Consider the following 21,223-nt stretch of genomic DNA (forward strand, 5'->3'; position numbering starts at 1 on the left):
CAAGCCCTCTCCCCAAATGCCATCCATTGTGCCTTGTCGAGATAAGGCTTCTAAATCGGGCTGGAAATGCAAGCTCCATTTCTCTCAGTATAGAATTATTATCCCTTTGTTTTGAGTCTTTTGTCTCTTTCGACTAGTGTACGCGTGCATATGTTTGTGTACAAACAAAAAAAAAGTAGTGCTGAGGTAGTCTATTCAAACCGAATGCCCCCATAGGGACCCAGCACCCATCTCATGTTTGGAGTGTGCAAAGCTCATTAGCATGACTTGTACACAACTTGAGGGCTTCAAAGAGGACAACAAGAGAGACCACCCACCAACTGGCCGCACTGTGGTGTGCCCAGCATGTATGTTTTCTTTGACTGTTGCAAGTAGCTCTTTCTGCAGATGCTCTCCTCCTTTGCACCCCTCTTAAAAAATATATCACTCCCTTATGCATTCCGGCTGCACTTCCACTCACCCGCTCTCGCTCCCTTTTCTCCTCGTCTGCATTTTTCTGCCCAAATTGCAATCTAACTGCTTTTTAAGAGCTGTTTTGCCGGAGTTTAATCCGCCTCGCATCCCCTCCCAGCTTTTATTCCATTGTGAAAATCTTGGCTGGAGCCGAGACCCCTTTTAAGCGAGTGGACCTGCTCATCCAAACCATTGCCAACCTCCCCAGCCCTCCCCTCTTGGCTTCTACCCTGAATCTCGGCGCATTCTGCCCCAATCAAAGCCTCTCCCTCTCATTTGTCTGTTTATCATTCGTGCATCTACACTCATGAGCAAGCCGCACTTTGCAAGGCCCCTATGTGCTATTAATCACTGACATCACTCTGACACTGCTCTGTTTTACCCCTGGTGTCAGCTGTCATCACTTTCTCCTCTTCTTTCCCTTTGCTCGTGCTCTGCATCCCTGCGCCAGACTCACGGGACTTTACGTCGACTCGTCAGCGTGACAACGGGAGAAGAGGGACGAGAGATTCAAAACATGTTCAAATAAAAATATACAAAGATATTGCACGGCCTCCAATTGTAAAGATGCCGGCTATAGATAGAATTGACGGCAATCAGCTTGTCTCAAAGGCTGTCATAGCTTGATGGCAACATCACACCAGAAAACTTGAGAAGGAGAATGTGACAATTGGCTGCTCCTCCACTACTGCGGATGGCACTGTACTCAATGTGTGTGGGCAATTCATATCGTTTTTATGTGTTCAGAGTGTAACCTTGGTGGGTACGTTAATCAATGAGCTTTAAACATGCTGGAGTAGGCTTTTAAACAGCATTATTTGATTGAGAAATTCAATATTGTGCCATCTGCCCGTTTGTCAGGCAGCACAGTGACAAAGCGGTAAGCACACTTCAATTTCTATTTGGAACATTAAAGACTCCAAATCGTCTATGGGTTGGAATGTGAAAGTTTTAAGAGTGTATTTAAAGTATATAAAACATGTTGTAAAAAGTGTTGTACATATAAAGAATGACTCTATTATGCTTGCTAGCCAAACTTCACGTGTATAACATTTTCTTGTTTGTGAATGGGGACCGTGTTGATACTATTGTCATCTAAAAACCACAATGAACAACTTTCTCATATTTACTACCTTGTTGTCATGTAATAGTATCCGCTCTCTACTGAGCTGGAAAGCAGTCGTGATGCTGGCTGCCTCAGTAGCTCCCGGGGTACCTGCTATAATAGAGTGGTATGTATTCAGGGGAGGAGGAAGGATGTAAAAAAAAAAAAAAAAAAGGAGGAGGCCAAGGGGGGTGAGACCAAGACTGCTGATGTGACACAGTCAGTGCTGGAGCAAATATGAATGGTTCAGTTTGCAGTCGCTGTGCTCCACTTCCGACTGTGCATCTTGCTGCACACTCACTGTCACAGTCCTACATCTTTAGGCTCGCTGGTGGGCAGGGCAGAAGCATCTGGCGGAGTATAATTCTAGCATTGCTTTTGAACATCAACACACAACCGCGACACGCCATGAGCTAGAGAAGTGGCGAGTGCATGCGGACGGGATAGCAAGTGACGGGCTTGGCTGGCAGGAGGACAGAAAATAAAACAGCATATGCAGAGGAGGAGAAAAAGTGGAGGGTGGTATGAAATTGTCTGTACACATCAGCCAGCAGTGTTGACAAGATGTTGATTGAGCCAGTCTTGTCGTTTGGCTCCAGCTTACCCCAGCTCCCCCCTTTGGTGTTTTTACTGCAAGACAGCTGCAGGCTGGATCTGTGTCATAGTCCCAGCCCGTCTCTGTCCCTCTAATTCGCTCCGTTGCTTTGCTCCTTCTGTCTCACGGCCCCGATCCCCCCCCCCACAGACTCCTTCCCACTTCCCCTATTTGGATGATTATTTATTACCAGTCCAACTTATTTTTGCTGTTTGGTTTAGTAAGAGTCGGAAGAGTGCGCAACATGTGACGGAATAGCTCGGTGACAAATGAAGCGAGCAAATAAATGTTTAATTAAATTCGATTAAAAATCCATAAAACGACGAGGAGATAACGATACAGTCTCTTGCTTTTTCTAAAAGGCGGTAAAATGAAAACAAAGAAAGTCTACATAGTACTGACTCTGGATCCAATGCCCTCGGGTATCAATTAATTTAGTCTGGGGATTTGTGGCCTACTCTCCCTAATTGAGCCCAACGGAGACCCCCTTGGCTCTTCACGATAGGATAGGAAGTAGTGCGTTTCATAATTAATACTCCCCCCCTCCCTTTTATTATTATTATTATTTTTTAATGAGGGTTGTAAAGTTGTAAGCGACGACAGGAAAAGGCTATCGACGCCAACAATGGCGTCGAACATCAGTTGCTGGTGTGTGGAGTAAGGGTGACAACCTCATTCAAAGCAACACATTGAAGTCTACGCCGCGCTTTTGTGTGTTTTTGAACACAGAACACAGCTAGCTCAATGAGAGTCTCATTAGCGTTGCTTAATGTGTGTGCTTTTTAAAGCTTAGAGGTTAATGCCCGACTTGCCGTCATCTCATTGGAGCTCTCTTTTAATTCGATGCATAATTCTTTTTTTTTTTTTTGTCAGCAAGAGCCTCTTCACAGAAAGCGGATGTGTCGAATTTTGGCCTCGCCTTGCAACAAATACACAAAAAGCACAAAGACCACTTCTAATTAAAGCTGTTTTAATATTCCTCTTCATTTTTTCCTTTTCATGCTCTCCTCACATTAACAATGTTTTTTTTCTCTGTCCATAGAAAATAACTCCTGGCGATTAAACAAATTACTTTCTAGCCCCATGGGAGCCATGAATCTACTGGAAACAATAAAATGGTGAGATGCACAATGTTGCCGCCTCTACATTCTTACAAAAACACCTTCACAATATTTATAGACAATGTTTTGCTGTCTTTCCACTTCACAGTATGGCCAGCAACAATGGATGCTTGCCTGTATTTTTATCTGGACAGGTTCAGGAGATGAATTTTACTCGGCTGGCGACTAAAGGCAGAGATAAAAATGCCCACTCCTGCCAAGTGAAGACCATGGTGTCGTGTCTACAACTATGCTACATAGTAAACTAACGTTAGCATGAGTGTTTATTGTCTAGCCATCCCAATGAATACATTTGTGTAGAGTTAGGTTGGGTACAATTAAAAAGATGCACGTAACCTCATTTCCCTGTTTCCCCCTTGACTTTGCCGGGAAGAAAAGTTTTTAATTTAACATCAAATACTCATTTTGTTCATTTGATTTCTTATAAGTGGAAACGTCCTTTTAACCCGCCGATGAGGCGCCAGAGGACGAGAAGCGGGGAGGAGGGCGGTTGGGCTGTTACCTGCTGGACTCGATACTTGTGCTTTGTATTGAGTAAAAGAAAGGAGGGAGAAAAACTCATTTCCTGAATTTCCATCTCTTAAGTGTTGATTAGTGAAGGGGTGTAATTAGAATGAAATGTGAAGTCAGGCTTTTCCCGACTGCACCGCTTTCCTGAGAAAAATCAGGCCGTGATTAAGGAATAAATGATTAATGAGTGAGCTAATTAATCAATATATTATTAAAGCGGCGAGCGGTGTGAACAAAGGAGTGGGCACCATGGCGCTGCATTAAAGAGATGTGTTGAAACAAAAAAGGACTCATCTGGTTGTTGTGTGTTGTTTTTTTTTTTTTTTTTCCCCTCCTCTGACACAGAAGCGGATGTATGGAGAGAAGTGACGGATGGGAGGAGATGGAGGCTGCAGCCTCTGCATCTGCCAGCAGCCTCTGGTGTGAGATCCCTGACCTCACAATACTGCATTTGCAAGTTCCGCTGCTTATCTCGAGGTCGGGTCGAGAGGTTCCGCGCGAGGGAGGGCAAAGCACGGGCCCGCCGCGCTAATGATGTTTGCACTGCTAAGACGACAGCCTGTGATGCACAGTCAACATCTCTGACTACGCAAAAGTTCCTGAGCGAAGCCCCCCCACACCCTCACCTCCGCATCCCCCCCTGTCGTTAACTAGGACAGCCCATCAATCTTTGATAATGTGCAGTGCGGGTCTCTCCTGTGTGACCGAGCTGATGAGACATCACAGCAGGGTTTGATGTATAAATGTAACTGTGATATACTGGACGGCTTCAAGTCAGGTTTGACCTTTTTTTGCGCCGGATATTAATGACTACAGTGAAAGAATGAACTATCTGTGTGATGCATCCCTCCCAGTGGAGCTCGGCACACTTTATCTTTTTGGCACGGGCTTCCTCTGCTACCTTTTGCTCAGCTTTCATGTCTGCCAAAAGTCCCCTGAGCTGGCACACAATGGGATGAGGGACACAAAAAATATTATTTCATAAGCGGATAGGTTTATTGTTCCTTTTAAAATGTAGCATTGCTCTTTAAAGCTGCAGTTTTACCCTCCCCCCCTTGCACGACACAGCGAAACACGTCCTCAAAGCTAGAGTATGAGAAAAAGAGCTTTCATCGCGGCATATCTTGCCTGGCATTTACTGGTGGCCTTATTAAGAGCCTTGTGAGTGACTGAGGCATGTGTACTGGGGGACTCTTGGGGGGAGCTGTAACACGCTCAAGGCAAAATCATGATATTGTTTATCAGCTGGCGTTGCTTTAAAAATAAATGACAATGGATGCATTTCTTTCAAGCACCAAAACAGGACTAAAGCTTTTAAAAACTACATTAAATAGTAGCACAACATCAAGATGAATTGAAATGATCGATAAAGAGCAACAGGCAAGATTTTTTTTTCAAGAAAATAAAAGATGTATTATTATTGTATTAAAGTTTTCATACACAATACAAAATAGCCTACAGCAATCCAAATAAAAAACAACCAGAACTCATTTGCATAACTGCTAAGATTTAGAGCCTGATGACTGTTTTCATGCCAGGCACAAGTCTGGCACAAGGTGTAATTTGATTCTATGTTGCAGCGGGTTAGGCAAAGTTATGATATTTTTGCACACCAGTGTAAGGTGGTGAAAGATTTTAAAAAAGGGTGCTTTGCGCCGTTGTGGGCGTGAACACAGTCAACTTGATTCTCCAGATCAATAGTTAAATGCTACACGCCTGGGAAAAGATGGAAGCAGAAATGAATTTGCTCGCCTTTTGTGATTTTTCTTTTCAAGTTGACTTGGACTGCTGTTTTACGCATTCTCAATTGTTTTTGTGGTTTATTTTGGTTTGATTTGCTCCAGGCTGGTGCCACATTTTGTTTCCAAACATACCGTAGCATTCCACTGTTCTTCAGCATCAAGTGGCTGTGAATGGGTCTTTGTAACGTTGGCTGGTTTCTTCATTGAGCATGAAACATTGAACATATGGTGGCTGTGTGTCGGGATGCGTGACGGCAGAGAATGCCGAGGGTTGGTCCCCCGACCTCGACTTGGCCTCTCGCACTTGAGTCTGTTGCTTTGATTGACTTAAACACTTCATTGTGCACGCTGTTTTTGGGTTCAAACTGGGATCTCAGGTGGGACAGATGTGTGCTAAAGGAGAAGCGTACCAAACAGAGCACGCACGCTTCATTTGGTATGCCGAGCCTGTTTTCACCAGAAGTTCAGATTTGTAAGAAAAAAAAAAGTCTAGCTTGCCTTTCGCTCAAAAGTTAGCTCAGATAGTTTGTCGCTCCCCGCAGTACTAAAAAGGTGAAGCCGTATAGACAATGGATGGATGACTGACCTCTCACCTAGCTAGTCGATTAGCTAATTCCTCTATTGCATCTGCAAAATTGGACTTTAAGCGAGAAACCTCACGGTAGAGGCTGCGACAAACAAGTGAAGCGTGGCAGGCTCCCGAGCCCATCTGGTGTGATGATCGATCATTAGATGGAGCGTTTAAACTCCCTCACTTTGCCTGCTGGCTAACACTGATCCCATATCACCCTCGCAGGATATGGTATGAATCACAGGAAGTTGAGATCGATCCATAAAGATTGTGCCGCTTGATTACAGATTTGAAAAAAAAAAAAAAATCCAATTTGGCTTAACCACTTGGATGCCTCAGAGCCCCGACTGTTTGTATGAGCAAATGGTCGCGTGTTTCCACGTCTATTAACAGCTTTTATTTTTTTTAAAAAAGCTTTCCCCAGCTCCCATTTTCTGATTTGAGCTCTTCCTTCATTCGTCACCTCTTCACTTTGCTCGGTCCGTCCCGCACTAAAAGCACCCTCCTTAAGGGAGCCCTCTCCTAAATCTTAATTAAAACACTCTCCAACTGCCCTACCCAGAATCCCTGGGGTTGTCTGAAAGCAGCTTAGAACAATCAAGAGGACGGATTAGAAGTGAGAAGAAAAGCCGAGGTAAAGAAGCGATGGGGTGGGGGGGGTGAAACAACAACAACGCAGTGGTGAGGAGAAAAATATCGCAAGAAGGGAAAGAAATGACCCCTTTCCTTCATCCCCCTGATCCGCTCTCCTTCCCCCTTTGCTCAATGGCTCCCTCCCTCCCTCCCTCTCGCCCTCTCTGGGCTCTGGAGTCTTGGCCTGACCTATTGACATTCAGCTTCTCGGCAGATTAAGCAGCGAATGGAGCCTCTGGAAAGGGTAAACACACTGGAGGAACAATGACCAACAGGAGGCAACCTTATTGGATTCTAATTAACCGCCAGGAGAGATGGCTCGGGGGGTGTTAAGTGCTGTGGGACACAAGTTAGAGCCCCAAACATCAAGCAAGCAGGACAACTCCTATCACTTTGTGGTATAGCTTCATTTAGCTCTCGTCTCTCCATCTATTTGCCAGCTGTTTCCACATCTGACCCAGGAAAATGGCAAACTGATTCTCATTAAGGCCCTCTCCTGAGATCCATTTGTATGCCTTCTTCCCGACACTCCATTTCGTCTTTGAACAAGCCTTCACTTGAAGATCTTGCTTTGAGCGATAAGGTTCAAGTAGGATGGAAATACGCGGAGAAATGATTTGAGATTGAGCGGATTGAATTATATGACATGAAGATGAAAGGTGTGTGTATGTGGAGGGGAGACATCGCTCTCTCCAAAGGAGGCGACTCTCGGTGACCACCAACCTCCTTTCCCTCTCTCCCAATTAACCAGCTCGCTCGTTGGCTCATTTTTAAATGTGAACTTTATCATTGGTGCAGTGGGGCCCTCAGCCATTGAGTGGTCCCCTGATTAGACACACTCGCAATGGTCCAGTGTCCTCTTGCATATAGAACCACAAGCACTAATGAGGCTGCTTTCATTAATAGTGTGAGAGGGCCCAATGTCTACACGTGTGTGTGCATGTGTGTGTGTTGGGTGGGGAGGACAGACCCCGCCAGAGACGGGCCACTGTCACCTCAGCAGACACACAAAGCAATTCATTAATTGGTGAGAAAACACACACACACACACTGCTGTGAATACACAGTGTAGTGTGTATTCCATGAACCCACGCTGCTTGTTAGCACATTACCCAGGATCAAAAAAGCAAAGGCTGCAGAGAGGAATCATCATTATTTGCTATGGAAAACTACAGCTCAATGTTCCAGAATGTCCGTCTGTCTGTCCTTTGGCAAATCGGCAGTCTCCTTTTGCTTTTCTGACAAACCGTACAAAACAAAACGCGACCTGTTCTTTCACCGTCATCATGTGAGTCTTTTGAAAGCTCACGAGAACATTTTTCTTGCCTCGACTCAAGTGGCAATGAATTGGACTTCACTTGTGATCCAAGCCTGGAGGTATAAAAGAGCCGCATGACCGCTGTCGATTTCCAAACCATTACCACAACAGTCATGGCTGTATTAGGTTGAAATGCTCCATTGATTTCTCTCACCCCCCCACACAAAAACTAGTCCGGACCAGTTCTGAGATGCACTTATTTAGTTTTATAAAAACAAAATATCACATGCTTAATGACCACAACAGAACCATTCAAACTCAAAAGAAAAGCACAATAGATAGAATGGGGGGGTTAAACAAAGGCCCCCTCGCTCGAAATTGCCTTTTAAAGAACTGCCTGGCACAATCAGGGAGCTGGCCTGTATCAAAATGAGCGTTCCGAGAAAGAAAGGCTGAGGTTGGTGGTGCAAAGAAAAGGTGTGACGCTTCAAGAGCCTCCTCCCAGTGCTTTGAATGAGCAAACAATCAGCCCTTGCTGCCCTTCAATCTTTTGGTCAGCTGTTTAACTACCCGCTGATTGAGGGGCTTCATTAGGGGCTTATTTATCTTTCCATGGATCACAGTCCTGAAAGACCATTGACAGCCTCAGTACGCCCACACACACATACAGATGAGATGCCGGGCTTGGATTCCTTTTTGTCATTTTTGAAATGCAAATAGAAATATAATTTTATGGCTGGATTTTGTGCAATTGTAGCAATTTATTTTTGTAGATAATGATTATCTTGAGTTTCTTCCTAAGGCTCTCTCAAAAACACTGAACATGTCAGCACGGGTTATGTTTAAAAATATAACGTGAATGTGTTTTCAAAGGCTATTTTCGAAGAATTCCTGTTCATTGTTCTTCACGTCTATAAAAGTGGGTCACGACTTGGCGACAGTAGGACAATGCAGGTCCCAGGGTGACAACAGACGAGACTCCCCGGCTTTGGCCGCACGAGCAGGCAACACAGCATTCCGTAGAATGGAAGCTCTTAAGCCAAAATGTGAAAAAAAATGGCAGTTCACAGATAAAAAAAAATTTTAATGGGCAAAATAGTCTACATCCAGTTTTGTTCATCCTTGGTCCTGTCTAAGCCAGGGGTGTCAAACAAATTTTTGTCGCGGGCCGCATCGTAGTCATAGTTTCCTTCGGAGGACCATTATGACCGTCTTGAATAACTAAGTTTGAAACCAGAGACTAGTAAAAACTGGTCCAATATTTTTAAAAGATCACAAAAATTGCTAACAATATTTGTACTTTTTAAAAGTGAAGACAATTTGTAACTTTAGTATTGACGCATGAGGTTGATGCAGAATTTGTCTTCGGGGGCCACATAAAATGATGTGGCGGGCCATATCTGGCCCCCGGGCCTCGAGTTTGACACCAATGATCTAAGCCACACACACACAAACACACACACGTCGGTCTTCTTTGATAGTTTGCTATAATGCGGCTCAGAGGCATAATACCACCTGAGCCAAACAGTGGGCCAGGTCGACACAGTGACCTAACAAGAAGACCCTCCCAAACAAGCCACAACAAACATCTTACTAAAGCCACTCTCCAGCTTTGATGCGAAGAATTTTTTTTTTCCTTCCTTCGTTCAAACATCTCCCTTTCCACCTGCACCTCAAAGAGCAATCTGAGAAGAGGGCTTTTCCCATCTTATCTCTCTTCAATGCCCTCTCCTCCTGCCCCATTTTTTTTTAAAAAGCTTCTTTTAACACGGTCACTTAGATGTATAAAATATCCAGAAGTCACTGTCTGTGACTTTCCTTTTTGCAGCCTACTGTTTTATTCCACTCTGCGCCTAATTACGGTACCTCACTTATGTAATTAGCGCAAAAAATAAATGGCTGCTGTAGCCCGGTCTCTCCCCTTTGCCCCTCCCTTTGCAGCTTCGAAGAAAACAAATTATGGAGAACAATAGGTACAAATGGCTCCTGCACCAAAGCTCATGATGGATGCATCTCATCCTTTTCTCACTTACTCTTCCTCCCTTCTTCATCATATTCCGCTTTATATTGCTCTGCTTGGAAATGTTGGCGAGCTTCAGCCAGCACTTTCCTGTTTTTTTCATTCCATTGCTTTTTGTCTTGTGTTTCGGGAATCAGCACTCTATTCGCACTGACATCATAGTCTAAGTCCTTTTTTTCCAGTCCTTTCTCTCTCTACTGGCATTGCCTTATCTTCTATCCTCCGGTGCATTCACAGAACACGCTCGGGACTTTGGAAAGCAAACATCATGTGCCGTAGCCCCATCTGCGGATAGTCTGAGCAGGGAACAATCAGTCCCTCTCCTCCTTTGCTTCGTTCCTTCCCCTGGGATGGACGCAGAAGTAGGATGCATCAGTCAGACGGGCGCAACGTGCTGGAACAATGGACTGCTTCGTTCTACCAAGGGGTGTTAAGTTCACCTCATCCAGCTTGGCAAGCACTTACTGGTCTCCTTATTGTGGCTTCTGTGGCAGAAGAAGCCTCCCACCATACGCATCCACGTCTCTACCCACACGGCCGCCTCGCACATGTCCCGAGTAGACACCTGAGAGCCAATGTTTGGGCCGCAGGTGCTGGAATATCAACTTTCCATAAATGCCCTTTTCAGAGCATGTGGTAAGTTACACCCTGCTTGTTTTCTTTCACCCCCGCCAAGGCAAAAAGAAAGAAAAGCAGCAGGTTTGCTTTACCAATTCAAGCGTATCCATTACCTGAAACGTTCAGCTCCTGGCAGTAAATCCCTTTGACCCCTGCTCATTCTTTCTATCTGCCTATCTCCCACCCCCCTATTCCCATACTGAGCCCATGGCGCTTTGCACATTGCTTTTTTTGTGGCCAAAAAGACAGCAGGGGAGAGCGAGAGAGAGAGAGAGAGAGAGAGAGAGAGAGACACCTTTCCCTCCTCCCGCTTCAACCGCCACCCACATACACCGCTTCTCATGTTTCTACACAGCTCGATAACATTAACATGTTTCGCCATTGGGGGAAGTTGCAGTTAAAAGTCAGATCGATAAGCTTTGATTGACATCCTTCACTTGATAGCAAATTGGCTTTTCTCTGACCTCTCCAGGCGAAGGGGGATCAGCAGTAGTACAGGAAAAAAAATCAAATCGAAGAGAATTCATTCGACCGTTTCTCTACAACAACACAAGACGGACAATAGGACCGCTAACCGGGACTGATACTCAGCCAAACGGCTATTTTGATTCAACTTTGAGTCACCGAGACAATATTGCTCCTGGCAATCTGAGCCCTTTGTACAACAAGAGGATAAGATTTCCATGGCTGAACCTCACAATTAGACTGCAACTTGAAAAAACATTTGAACATTTATTTGTAAAGTACTAGGATCTGTTGATTTTTCCTTGAGCTATGTCTTTGCCGGTGACGAGGATCCACTTTGAGCCAAAGCAAGCAAATATGTTTCATTTGGCTTAAAAAAAATCTCCGTAAATGTCAAGCATCTCAACTACGACACCAATTTTATTTAACTTTTGAATCAATACAGCCCAACCTGTCCATTTCTATTGCCGTGAGATTCTGTTCTTAACAACAACGACACAAAGAGAAGAAGATGACATGTCCAGTTCTCGGAGCATCATTAATTAGACAATTGGACTTTGACTAATCATTCCAGAAAGAGCACAAAGCCCTGAAGATGCCTGGCACTCACGTCAACTTATCGTCACAATATGTGTGTCCTTGACCCCGCTGACTACATGCGCACATGCGTCGGTGAGTTCACAGTGAGTCATTTACAGAGAATGAGCGGATGTCTTCATCCCCAGAGCAGATCATTGCGGATCTTCTGTGTGGACATGGCAACCTGATGCATTTCCTTTCTTTGCAGGACAAAAAGAGCGGTAAAAGGTATTTCTACCTAAGCTTGTTTTCCCTCATAATCCGACAGCCGAGCTATGTTTGATACAAGGTTAAGGAACACAAGATAACACATATTGCGGTGCGGCACTAGACACGCTTCAATTTTGTGTGTGTGTGTGTATGGACAGCAGTTATGAAATTCTTCTCTTGCCTGATTTAAGGATAAAAATGGATCTTTACTTTATTACTATTGTATGTTGAAGGTATAAATCTCCTGAGCAAGAAGTGACATTGTGTATGTGTGTGTGTGTAGGGATGGGATTTAAACACAATCCATCTCCTCAAAATATCTTCTACTGTATAAACGTGACTTCATCCCTGGTGGTGCAGTTTTAATGACGTGCGCGGAATCAATTCTCAGTCCTCTTTCCATTGCGTTGTTTGGGAAGGAGAATGAAAGAGTAAACAAGTTTGTGTCGCGCGTCGCTGACGATCCAGCCCGAGGTGGAGTCGCCGGGGAAGATGTCTCCAGGCAAAGGCAGGAAGCTGACACGGCCCCCGTCTCCATTGTCCCGTTTTTTGTTGTCATTTCCTCCCCGGATACGCCGACTGGCCCAGAGGGAGACAAGGTGAGGATGTGCGCAAGGAGAAAGTGAAGACAAAGGAGGACGGGTGCGGCGAAGAGGACAAGTGCCATCAACACTTAGCTACCTGGCTTCCTGGGCTGGGTCAGAGCAGCCAACACGATGGGCTAATTTGCTAACAGCTGATAACAATGCATTGGGACATACTGCCAAGTTCTTTATCTGTGTTTACCCGAATGGCAAAGCTGATTAGAAGCAGGCCACATTATGAAGTGCCATTGTTTCTTTTCTCCTTTTTTGCACACGTGTAGGGGCTGTTTATGAAGGATCACAATGAGATGTGTGCACCGTGTCTACAGGATGAGGAGAAAGCAGCGGGCCATTGTTTAACAGCTTGGTCATTCATTACTGTTTGTTTGCGCGTGCCTCCTGCATAAAATGAGTGTTTAGAGGGAATGGGAGCAAATTAAGGCGCTTGGAAGAAGCCTTAGTGCCTGAAATAGTCAGCTCTACTCGGAGACAATGTGGTCTCTATATTCATAGAGACCACAGATGCAGTCTGATGGAAAAATATGGCGCATTTTGATCTTTGAGCCTCCGTTAGCGTATTTGGGAATTTGGCAGACTCTTTGCAACGCTGGAAGTTTTGATATACCGAGAAAAAATTTCTTTAACATTTCATTTAACAGGGCAGGGGTGTCAAACCGATTTTTATCGCGGCCCGCATCTTAGTTATTGTTTCCTTCGGAGGGTCAGTCTGTCAATAATTTTGGAATCAGAGATGCGTAAAAACTGTTCAAATATTTTAAAAAGATTCAAATTGGAGATAAGACAATTTGTAATTTTAGTATTGACACATGAAGTTGATGCACAATTTCTTTTTTCGGGCCACATAAAATGATGTGGCGGGACGTATCTGGCTCCCGGGCCTTGTGTTTGACACCCATGATTGAGGGGCTGAAAATAGCCCAAGTCTAATTATTGGCACAGTGAATTTAATTGAGGTGCTTGATGGATGGATAGATAGATGGATAGATAGATTTTCTAGTTGATGTAAGTACTATGTTAAATACAACTCTGCAACAGCAAAAACCAATACACAGACAGACAGGAAGTCAAAGTAAGCTAAAATGCATCTTAGCCACGACTGCGTCTCTTAAATAATGCAAGACACTTCTCTCCAGGAGTCAGCTGTATGCACATTCTGCTGGATCGGCACTATGCAACTCGTGTCCAAAGCCGCTTGGCTCAAGTCCTCGCCAACAAACTTTCTATCACTAACGTAAGGAAATAAAATGAGTATGAGTGGCAGGTGGTGATGGTATGGGGGGGGGGGGGGGGGGGGTGAAGAGGGACGATGGGTGAGTGTGTTCGACAAGAGGCGGAAAAGGTTAACGACACTCTGCTGCTTGTCCCCGGTGTTTTCCCGCCGTGTGCAATCATTAAGACACTGGTGACACATCTAAGCCTTATGTCTGCAAAAAGACTCTCTTCCCTCTCTCCACCACTTGCAATGACCCCCCCGCCCCCACAAGAATTCAAAGAAGTATAGCTCATGAAATATGCACAAATTCTCGAAGCCACCCTTTGGGAGGCCAGCCTGTCACTGGGCCCACAAACATGTCTGCACCACACAAGGATGAGGCAAATCTCTACTTAATGGCCAAGAGGGGAGATGATGCTTGGTAGCGGCTTCTAATTTACTTGTGTGTTGCCTCATTAAGATACATTGCATGTTCCTATGACCGGTCGTCACCTGTTCACCAATAAGCTGGTGAGGGAACAAAAAGACTTCTGGGAGGGAATACGGTCCTTTTTTTTTCTCCCGGCATTGCACCATGGAGTAGGGACACGACTTAAAGAGGAAGCAGGAGAAACTTGTAATCTCAGCACTCAGCCTTTGAACTCAGCCCGATGAAACACAAGCTTCCCAAAGCAAAAAAAAAAAAAAAAAAGGTTTCCAAAGAAGCGCTCGCAGAAGATTACTCAGAATACTGATGTAGTGTGGAATCAAATTCCTCAGGGCACAAAAAGGGCGACTTTCCGGGAAAGTAAATTGCGAGTGGGGAACAAGACTGTATACAATCATGTGCTATGGACATATTGTGATGGAACAAAAAAATGGTGATGGACAATTGAAATTCAATCAGCACCAAATTGCATTTTTTCGCTCACTTTTCCATGACTCGCCTTGGATTGGGACTTAACACCTTCTCAGTCACTTATCTTGCCTACTTGCCTAAGATTGAGCCGATCTGTTTTCTGCTTCAAAATGGCACGGTGAGAAACCTCACTGATTTCAATGTATCCGTCCATCAGTAAGACCAGCAGTGGCATAAAAAAAAAAAAAAAAAATCAATAGTGAATATTTTTCAAGTACTAACCAGATGTTCATTGATGACTCAACCGTCCATTAAGTGGGAATGGGTGATCTGCATCCTTATAACAGTGCAAAAAAAAAAGATTCAAGGAGAAAAAAAAGATCTAATGTAGCCTAAATGTTGTTGTTTTTTTGTCCATACTAAATCCACATTTGTTTTTCTGCAACAAACAGGTAGTGGGAGTTGACAGATGAGAGTTGTAGTGACTTTGCGTGAAAGCTTTAACCTAAAAAAAAAGTGCTCCAAGGTGTCTTACACTCTAATTGGGGCAGCTGCTACCATTTTCATAATTCGGATGTGCGTGTGTATGTGCAAGAATGTGTGCTGGATTTGGAAGAAGAGGGGTGGGGGGGTAAAGGGGGGGCGGTTTGCCACTGTCTGGCTACTGCGCTATTTCTCCTTATCCAGCTGTTGCACGTCTGTCAGAGAGCAAAGGTCTACTGGCATCCCATCAGATCACCCCCCTCCCTCCCTAATGACGACACCATGTGGAGCAGGAGGGGGCGGGGGGGGGGTGGGGGGTTAATGGTACCGTGGTGATCTCAACAAATGGCTTTTAAGCAAACAATACCATTTGTTAAATAACCTAAAATTCTGGCTTGTGAGTCAGTCATATTTCTTTTTCCTCCTCAAGGTGTTAAATTAATAGGTATACTTATGTATTCCGTGTGTGTGTGTTTTTCTTTTCTTTAACAGCTCTGGCACAATGCTGATAAGTCACAGTCCTTCAGTGTTAATTACAGCAGGCTATTTTTTGCATCAAGACATATGCGAGTTATTAGGAAGCGTGGAAAAAGTTTAGGAGGAAGTAAGCTTACTTTTACAAGGTGATATCTCTTTTTACTTCAACCCTAACCCTAACACCCCCCCCCCCCACACACACACACACAGCCATAAGAGAAAAACTAAATTTACGCACGCCAGAAAGCGGCAAGGCTTTTGTACTATTCCACATTTTAATAGTTATTTTTGACGTGTGTGTGTGTTTTAATCCCCTCGCGCATTCAGTTTAATGATATACAACATTTCTGATCAACTTTCCCCTCCGCGTCTCCGCATCTTCACGCGCTACCTCGCAAAAAAATAAGCATGGCCAAGAATTCCCAAGCAAAGCGCCGGGAATCAACTCAGTGTGATACCCACTGATGCAATCACGCTTCTTCCAACTAACTGCACGCGTAATTCCACAGATAACGCGGTGCAGCGTTTGCGTGGATGTCCTGCGCGGAGCGGGGCGCCGCACCAGCTGCCTTGACGCAGCGCGCGTGAAAGCGCACTAAAATCACACAGGAAAACAGCAAAAAATATAAAGAATGGGCTTACCCGAGGCCATAAGGCAAAAGATGAGGTAAAGCACGAGCATTGTAGTTGTTCCCCCGTGGCCGCGCGGATAAACGCCGTCTGTTTCGTGCGGGGCTGCTTGTGGTCCACTCACTCACTCGCACGCACGCACGCACTCCCGTGATATGATCCACTCGAGGGCAATCTCTCTGAATATGTCCCAATACTTGGTGGAAATCTAGTCACAGATGCATGTTTGTCACTCCTGCTAACTTTCCACTTTGAAGAATCAAAAGCCACGGGTTGGAAGTGCGGTCCACTTGTTCACTGCTGTGCGCTCTCCTCCTCCTGGACTCTGGACGCTTGTGATGATGGAGCTGGCTGAAGTTGCCTCTCTCCTCTCTCCTCCCTCCTCCTCCGTGTGAGTGACTGCCTTGCTGTGATGTATGGAACACACGTAGCTCTCGCGGACACGCACACTTCTCTCTGCTATACTTGCCAAAAGGAGATGCGCACTGTCTCCGTTGGGGGCTTACACCACATTTGGCACCAAGCTGAGTGTGCTGAGCCCCTCTGCCTCACACGCACGCCGGTGGGGCGGTGGGAAGGGGGTGGGCAAACCTCCCACCCCCGCCTCTTGGGGCCCCCTATTGGCTGGGCTGGCGTTTAGGGGAGGGCTTCGTTTCAAACAGTTATTCTGAGTTAAATGTGTGCTTGAATAAACAGTTTGCTGTGCAGACGCCCAGACGTTAACGGCCATGATCATAATCAGAGGTGGCAAATACTGACGTTAAGTAACGTGTAGCTGCAGATAGACGTGTAAAGAAAGTCTCACAAGCACTGATTCAATGCTGGGAATTAAATGTGAAAGGATATTAAGTTTTACTATCAGACGGTTTTCGATGACTCGGCAAAATGGGAAAAAAAGCCTCTGCACGCAAAATAATTTTCCTCTTTCTTACAGCAGTGATGAAGTTCAAACTCCCCCATGTCACTGCGTTTCCTTTTTATCATCAATCAATCAATAGCCATTGACGTAATGAGTTGAAAGTAGAATATCTGTTTTCAAATACAGTAGGGAGCTAACGTAAAAGGTCACAATACTTGGGGAAAAAAAAGAAACCCAATAACAAAGTATTTATACTTTGTCACTTCTCACCATTGATCTTAAAAGACGACATTTTGTCTTCTTTCCTCATTTGAATTCTCAAACCAGCAACTTCAAACCAGTCACAATGTCACCACTCATCAACCATTCAGTCAATCAATTAATCCAGCCATTTTCTATCCTCACTCATCGACAATTTATAGACAACTAACAAACTCCACAAAGCAATGTTGGACCAAGCCTGGATTCAAACCGTCAACCACAGAACTGCAAGTGCAATCATACAAATAGCATCTATCTTTCCTGATGAAAATAGTTTCTCCCGACACAACAACTCTAATGGGATTAAGCTGGAGGCACGAATGGGATCTCCGAATGCTGCCTTTACAAAGATAATAATGCTCTTTAATTGAACTCAATTTATTGTACTAATCCCTCAATTGGGAAATTTAATTTACGGTTGTTGTAGTTTGCAGTGGTGTCGAACAGCACTGGATCATAGTCAGAGATGGTTCTTGTCTTCTTTGGGAGAATTATTAGAAACACCTCTTGCACTCGAGATGATGACGTTATAAACGACAACATCAAAACTTTCGATAGTACAATTCAGATTCCAAACTATATTTTCCCTTTGGACTGTAGTAGAATGGGAATAATCTGTTCCAGTGTCAAACTGTTGCGTCATGACATCATTTCTTTTGACATTATTTTTTTTTTTATATTACCCGTTTTTATTTGGTTATTTTTTCTGTGTAAGTTACTTCCATTGTTTTTTTTTGTTTGTTTTTTTACTTGGAGAACAAAAGTTCAGCTCAGAATTGAATCTGTGGCTACCAAACATTACATTCAATTACATCTCAACACCAATTAGAATGATATTTATTTATTTATTTATTTATTTATTTATTTATTTATTTATTTATTTATTTATTTATTTATTTATTCATTCACTCACTATTTATTTTAGTAATATTTTTTTTGCACATGGATGCAAAATGGACCTTATTCCAAGAGCAGTTTGATCTCAACTGAGCCCGTTGTCATGTGTCGGGCTCTTACAAAGAGAAAAGAATCGTTATCATATTCTAACAAAAGCGAAAGCCTTTTAGTGAGAGATGAAAACAATGCGCCCGTGGCTGTTAATAGACGCACCCTTTCATCTGCTTCATAGTTATTCAAAGATCTATTGATTAACCCAAAATAATAGGCCTGGCAGTCATTTCCTTCAATAATCTTTCACTTGTGTGTTTTGGAGCAGAAAGGCAACCTTTTTTTAGCGTTGACACATCCCCCCCCAATTCGCACAGACAGGTAACACACATGCAGCCAGTTAACACAACCAGGTGGTGAAAACGCCACAAGAGTGTGAAAATTTCATCAAAGTGGACACCCTCTGTGGTCTTTTTTTGGGGGGTGAATTATCACCTTTTGGGCAATCCACATCATGATTAGCATTTAAAAAAAAAAAAAATCCAGTAGGTTTAAGACCCCAAGGCTGCCCTTTTTCTGTTTATTGCCTCTCACTAATGCAAACATAAGGGTCCCCTGCTAGTAAACACATGTTGATGGAAGAAACAGCTTGCACAGCCGGGAAGCCAACTGAGGTTAGTGCGAGGGAGCACATGGACGAGTGCTGCACGTGTGTGTTTGCGCAGGAATCCACACTATTATGCTATTTTTACAAACATCACAAAGCCACACAGTTTGCATGTTGGTGCTCGGAGGTAGGAGATTGAAACGAATCATGTGTGTGTGTGTAGGGTCTAGTGTTTGTGTGTGAATCCATCAATGATTGACTGGATGACGGGTGCGGGGATGCTGGGTGAGCTGTAAAAAGCAACGGGGTGCCTCCACCAGTTGTGCTGTGCTCGTAAAAGCCACAGCCATTGTGTGGAGTCTGTCAGCATTGCATTGACGTGGATGATGTCACACAGATGGACGGTGGAAATGATACACACCGATGTGAGTCTTAATTACGCTGGCCACCATCGCCGCATCAAATGGAGGGCGCCCATATTCCCCGAGCTTTTGACTGTGTGAATAATTGATGAATAAAAAGGGGATTTTCAGCAGTGGGGTTATTAATAATAGATAGGCTTTGATATTTACTAAACTGTTCAGTGAGAGAAAGGAGTGACAGTTTGGGTGTCATCTGCATGGTAATCGTAAGGAGGTAATAAATAAGGCATGAGGCGGAAATATATGGAAATGGGATTCATAAGGAAATGAGAATAATTTAACAAAATATTATGATGACCCCGGGTCAATTAAAAGAGATGATGTCCGTCACGCTGGGCTTTAAACTCAAACTCCTTGGTGTTATTAGGTGGAGGGGAGCCGTGTGTTTGCTTACCACGAATATGAAACTGAATAAATCAACCTTGTTATCTCGGCGAGGTAAAGAAGACATTTTTCTTTCATGAGTAAACAAAATGAGCCACAAGTCGAGGAATGTGTTTTGTTTCGTTTGAAAACCTTGAGCTGGGTGGGCGCATTCGGCATGACTTTCAATCATAACACGCGTATCTGTATGCATTCTTTACATTCTGGACAATGAACTGTGCTTTTGTTGAGAAAAGGAAAAACCCTTCACACATATTTTTCCTGTCTTCTAGAACAGGAAAAATATGTGCGAAGGGAGTGAGTCTAGTGCTACACAGGCGTCCTCTAATGGTTGGCAAAGGAATAGCTGCCCAACGACAGTTCAGTTGTATTTAACTTTTTCTATATTTGTATTTAATGTGTGAAAAACGTTTTTTTAAAACCCTTTTTTTCTATATAATTAACACTTTAGTTTTATGTATGATACATTTGAATTAAATAAAAATCGATACCACTTTTCAGAACAATCCCAGTATGAATTTTTGAGTTTTGAATAGTGATCAATATCAAGCACACATAAACTTTCCTCCAAAAACAATTAATGATCATTTTTGAAAAAGACCTTTATATCACAATTAATCAATATTCCTTGAAATTAATTGTCTATTTTTCAGATTTTTACTTTGTGGTCATTGCGAGGATACACCATCAGCGACCTCATTACAATTCCTCAAGGGGGAATTCAACTCAACTCAACTCACTGCTGTATATTTGTGTCGCGCACCACTCCGAACCAGATCACACATGTTCAGGCATGCAAGACAAAGAATCACCTCTCTCCAGGTGCCTGTCAAAAATGACTTGGGAGCATCTCATGAACTTTAGAGCGACTGAATATCGTAAATTCCTCACCGTATGGTTCTATTCAAACTGTAACCTGCAAGATTGATGGACACGTGCACCCTGCGAGTCCATTTTGGGTCCCCGGGGTTTATACTGCTGCCCATATGAGAAAGATTACACCGGCTTTTACTGTAATTGTGATATTGAATGTTGAGCGGATCCGTGTCACCCGTAACTCTAAGCGCTGCTATGAGCTCGTAACTCACGCAGACATATACACCTTTTTTTCCTGGAGGTGCTATCCCCCATCGCAATTCAAAACCACTCGCTCTCTCCCTCCGTTCCACTAATATGACGTCAACCCCTGCCTTGAAATCTGCAATTGTGCATTTTCTCCACGTGTGATTGACGAGCAGAGGAGGGCCATTAAAGCTCAACCTGGACCCGCGGTTCACTCTGTAAGTCCATAGGAATATTTTCAGCCTCATATCAAATCCATGTCCTCTGCCCTAATATCAGGATGTGACTCTGCCCACCCATGGATTCTGTTTTCGTCTGTAATGAAAGTCTCCCAGGGGATGGAGTGGAGGGATTCTTTTCCTCGGGGGTCAAGGAGAGGTGGAGGCTTTTGGTTCAAGCGGCGCTCGGAACGACGTGTGGATTACAGGAATGTAGCCGCTAAACTCCTCTGGCGATATGGAACGGACCAGGAGGCCGACTTCACAGTAGAGCCTACTGTGCCCGTTGCGTGTGTTTATACCACGGGCAGACTGCAACGATATTATTGTAGCGTGTGCAAGCACTTCAACAGTCAAAACTGTTTACGACATTTGAAGAAATAGAATTATTGCGTT

General features: G+C 44.0%; 1 protein-coding gene across 3 annotated transcripts in view; it reads right to left on the reverse strand.

The window, feature by feature from the left end:
* The window catches only part of kirrel3l (kirre like nephrin family adhesion molecule 3, like), a 102,293-nt gene that overhangs the window by 15,525 nt on the left and 65,545 nt on the right, over positions 1-21,223 (reverse strand). The window contains exon 1 of one of the 3 annotated variants that reach the window (XM_049731226.2): positions 16,139-16,659. The exons of the other annotated variants lie outside the window; for them this stretch is intronic. Coding sequence (XP_049587183.1) covers positions 16,139-16,178 — 40 coding nt within the window. The 5' untranslated portion in view covers positions 16,179-16,659. Of the gene's footprint in view, positions 1-16,138; positions 16,660-21,223 lie in introns of those variants that run through there. 3 annotated transcript variants of the gene reach the window in all.

The sequence above is a fragment of the Syngnathus scovelli genome, chromosome 9 (genome assembly GCF_024217435.2).
Source record: "Syngnathus scovelli strain Florida chromosome 9, RoL_Ssco_1.2, whole genome shotgun sequence".
NCBI classification, from domain to species: Eukaryota; Metazoa; Chordata; class Actinopteri; order Syngnathiformes; family Syngnathidae; genus Syngnathus; species Syngnathus scovelli.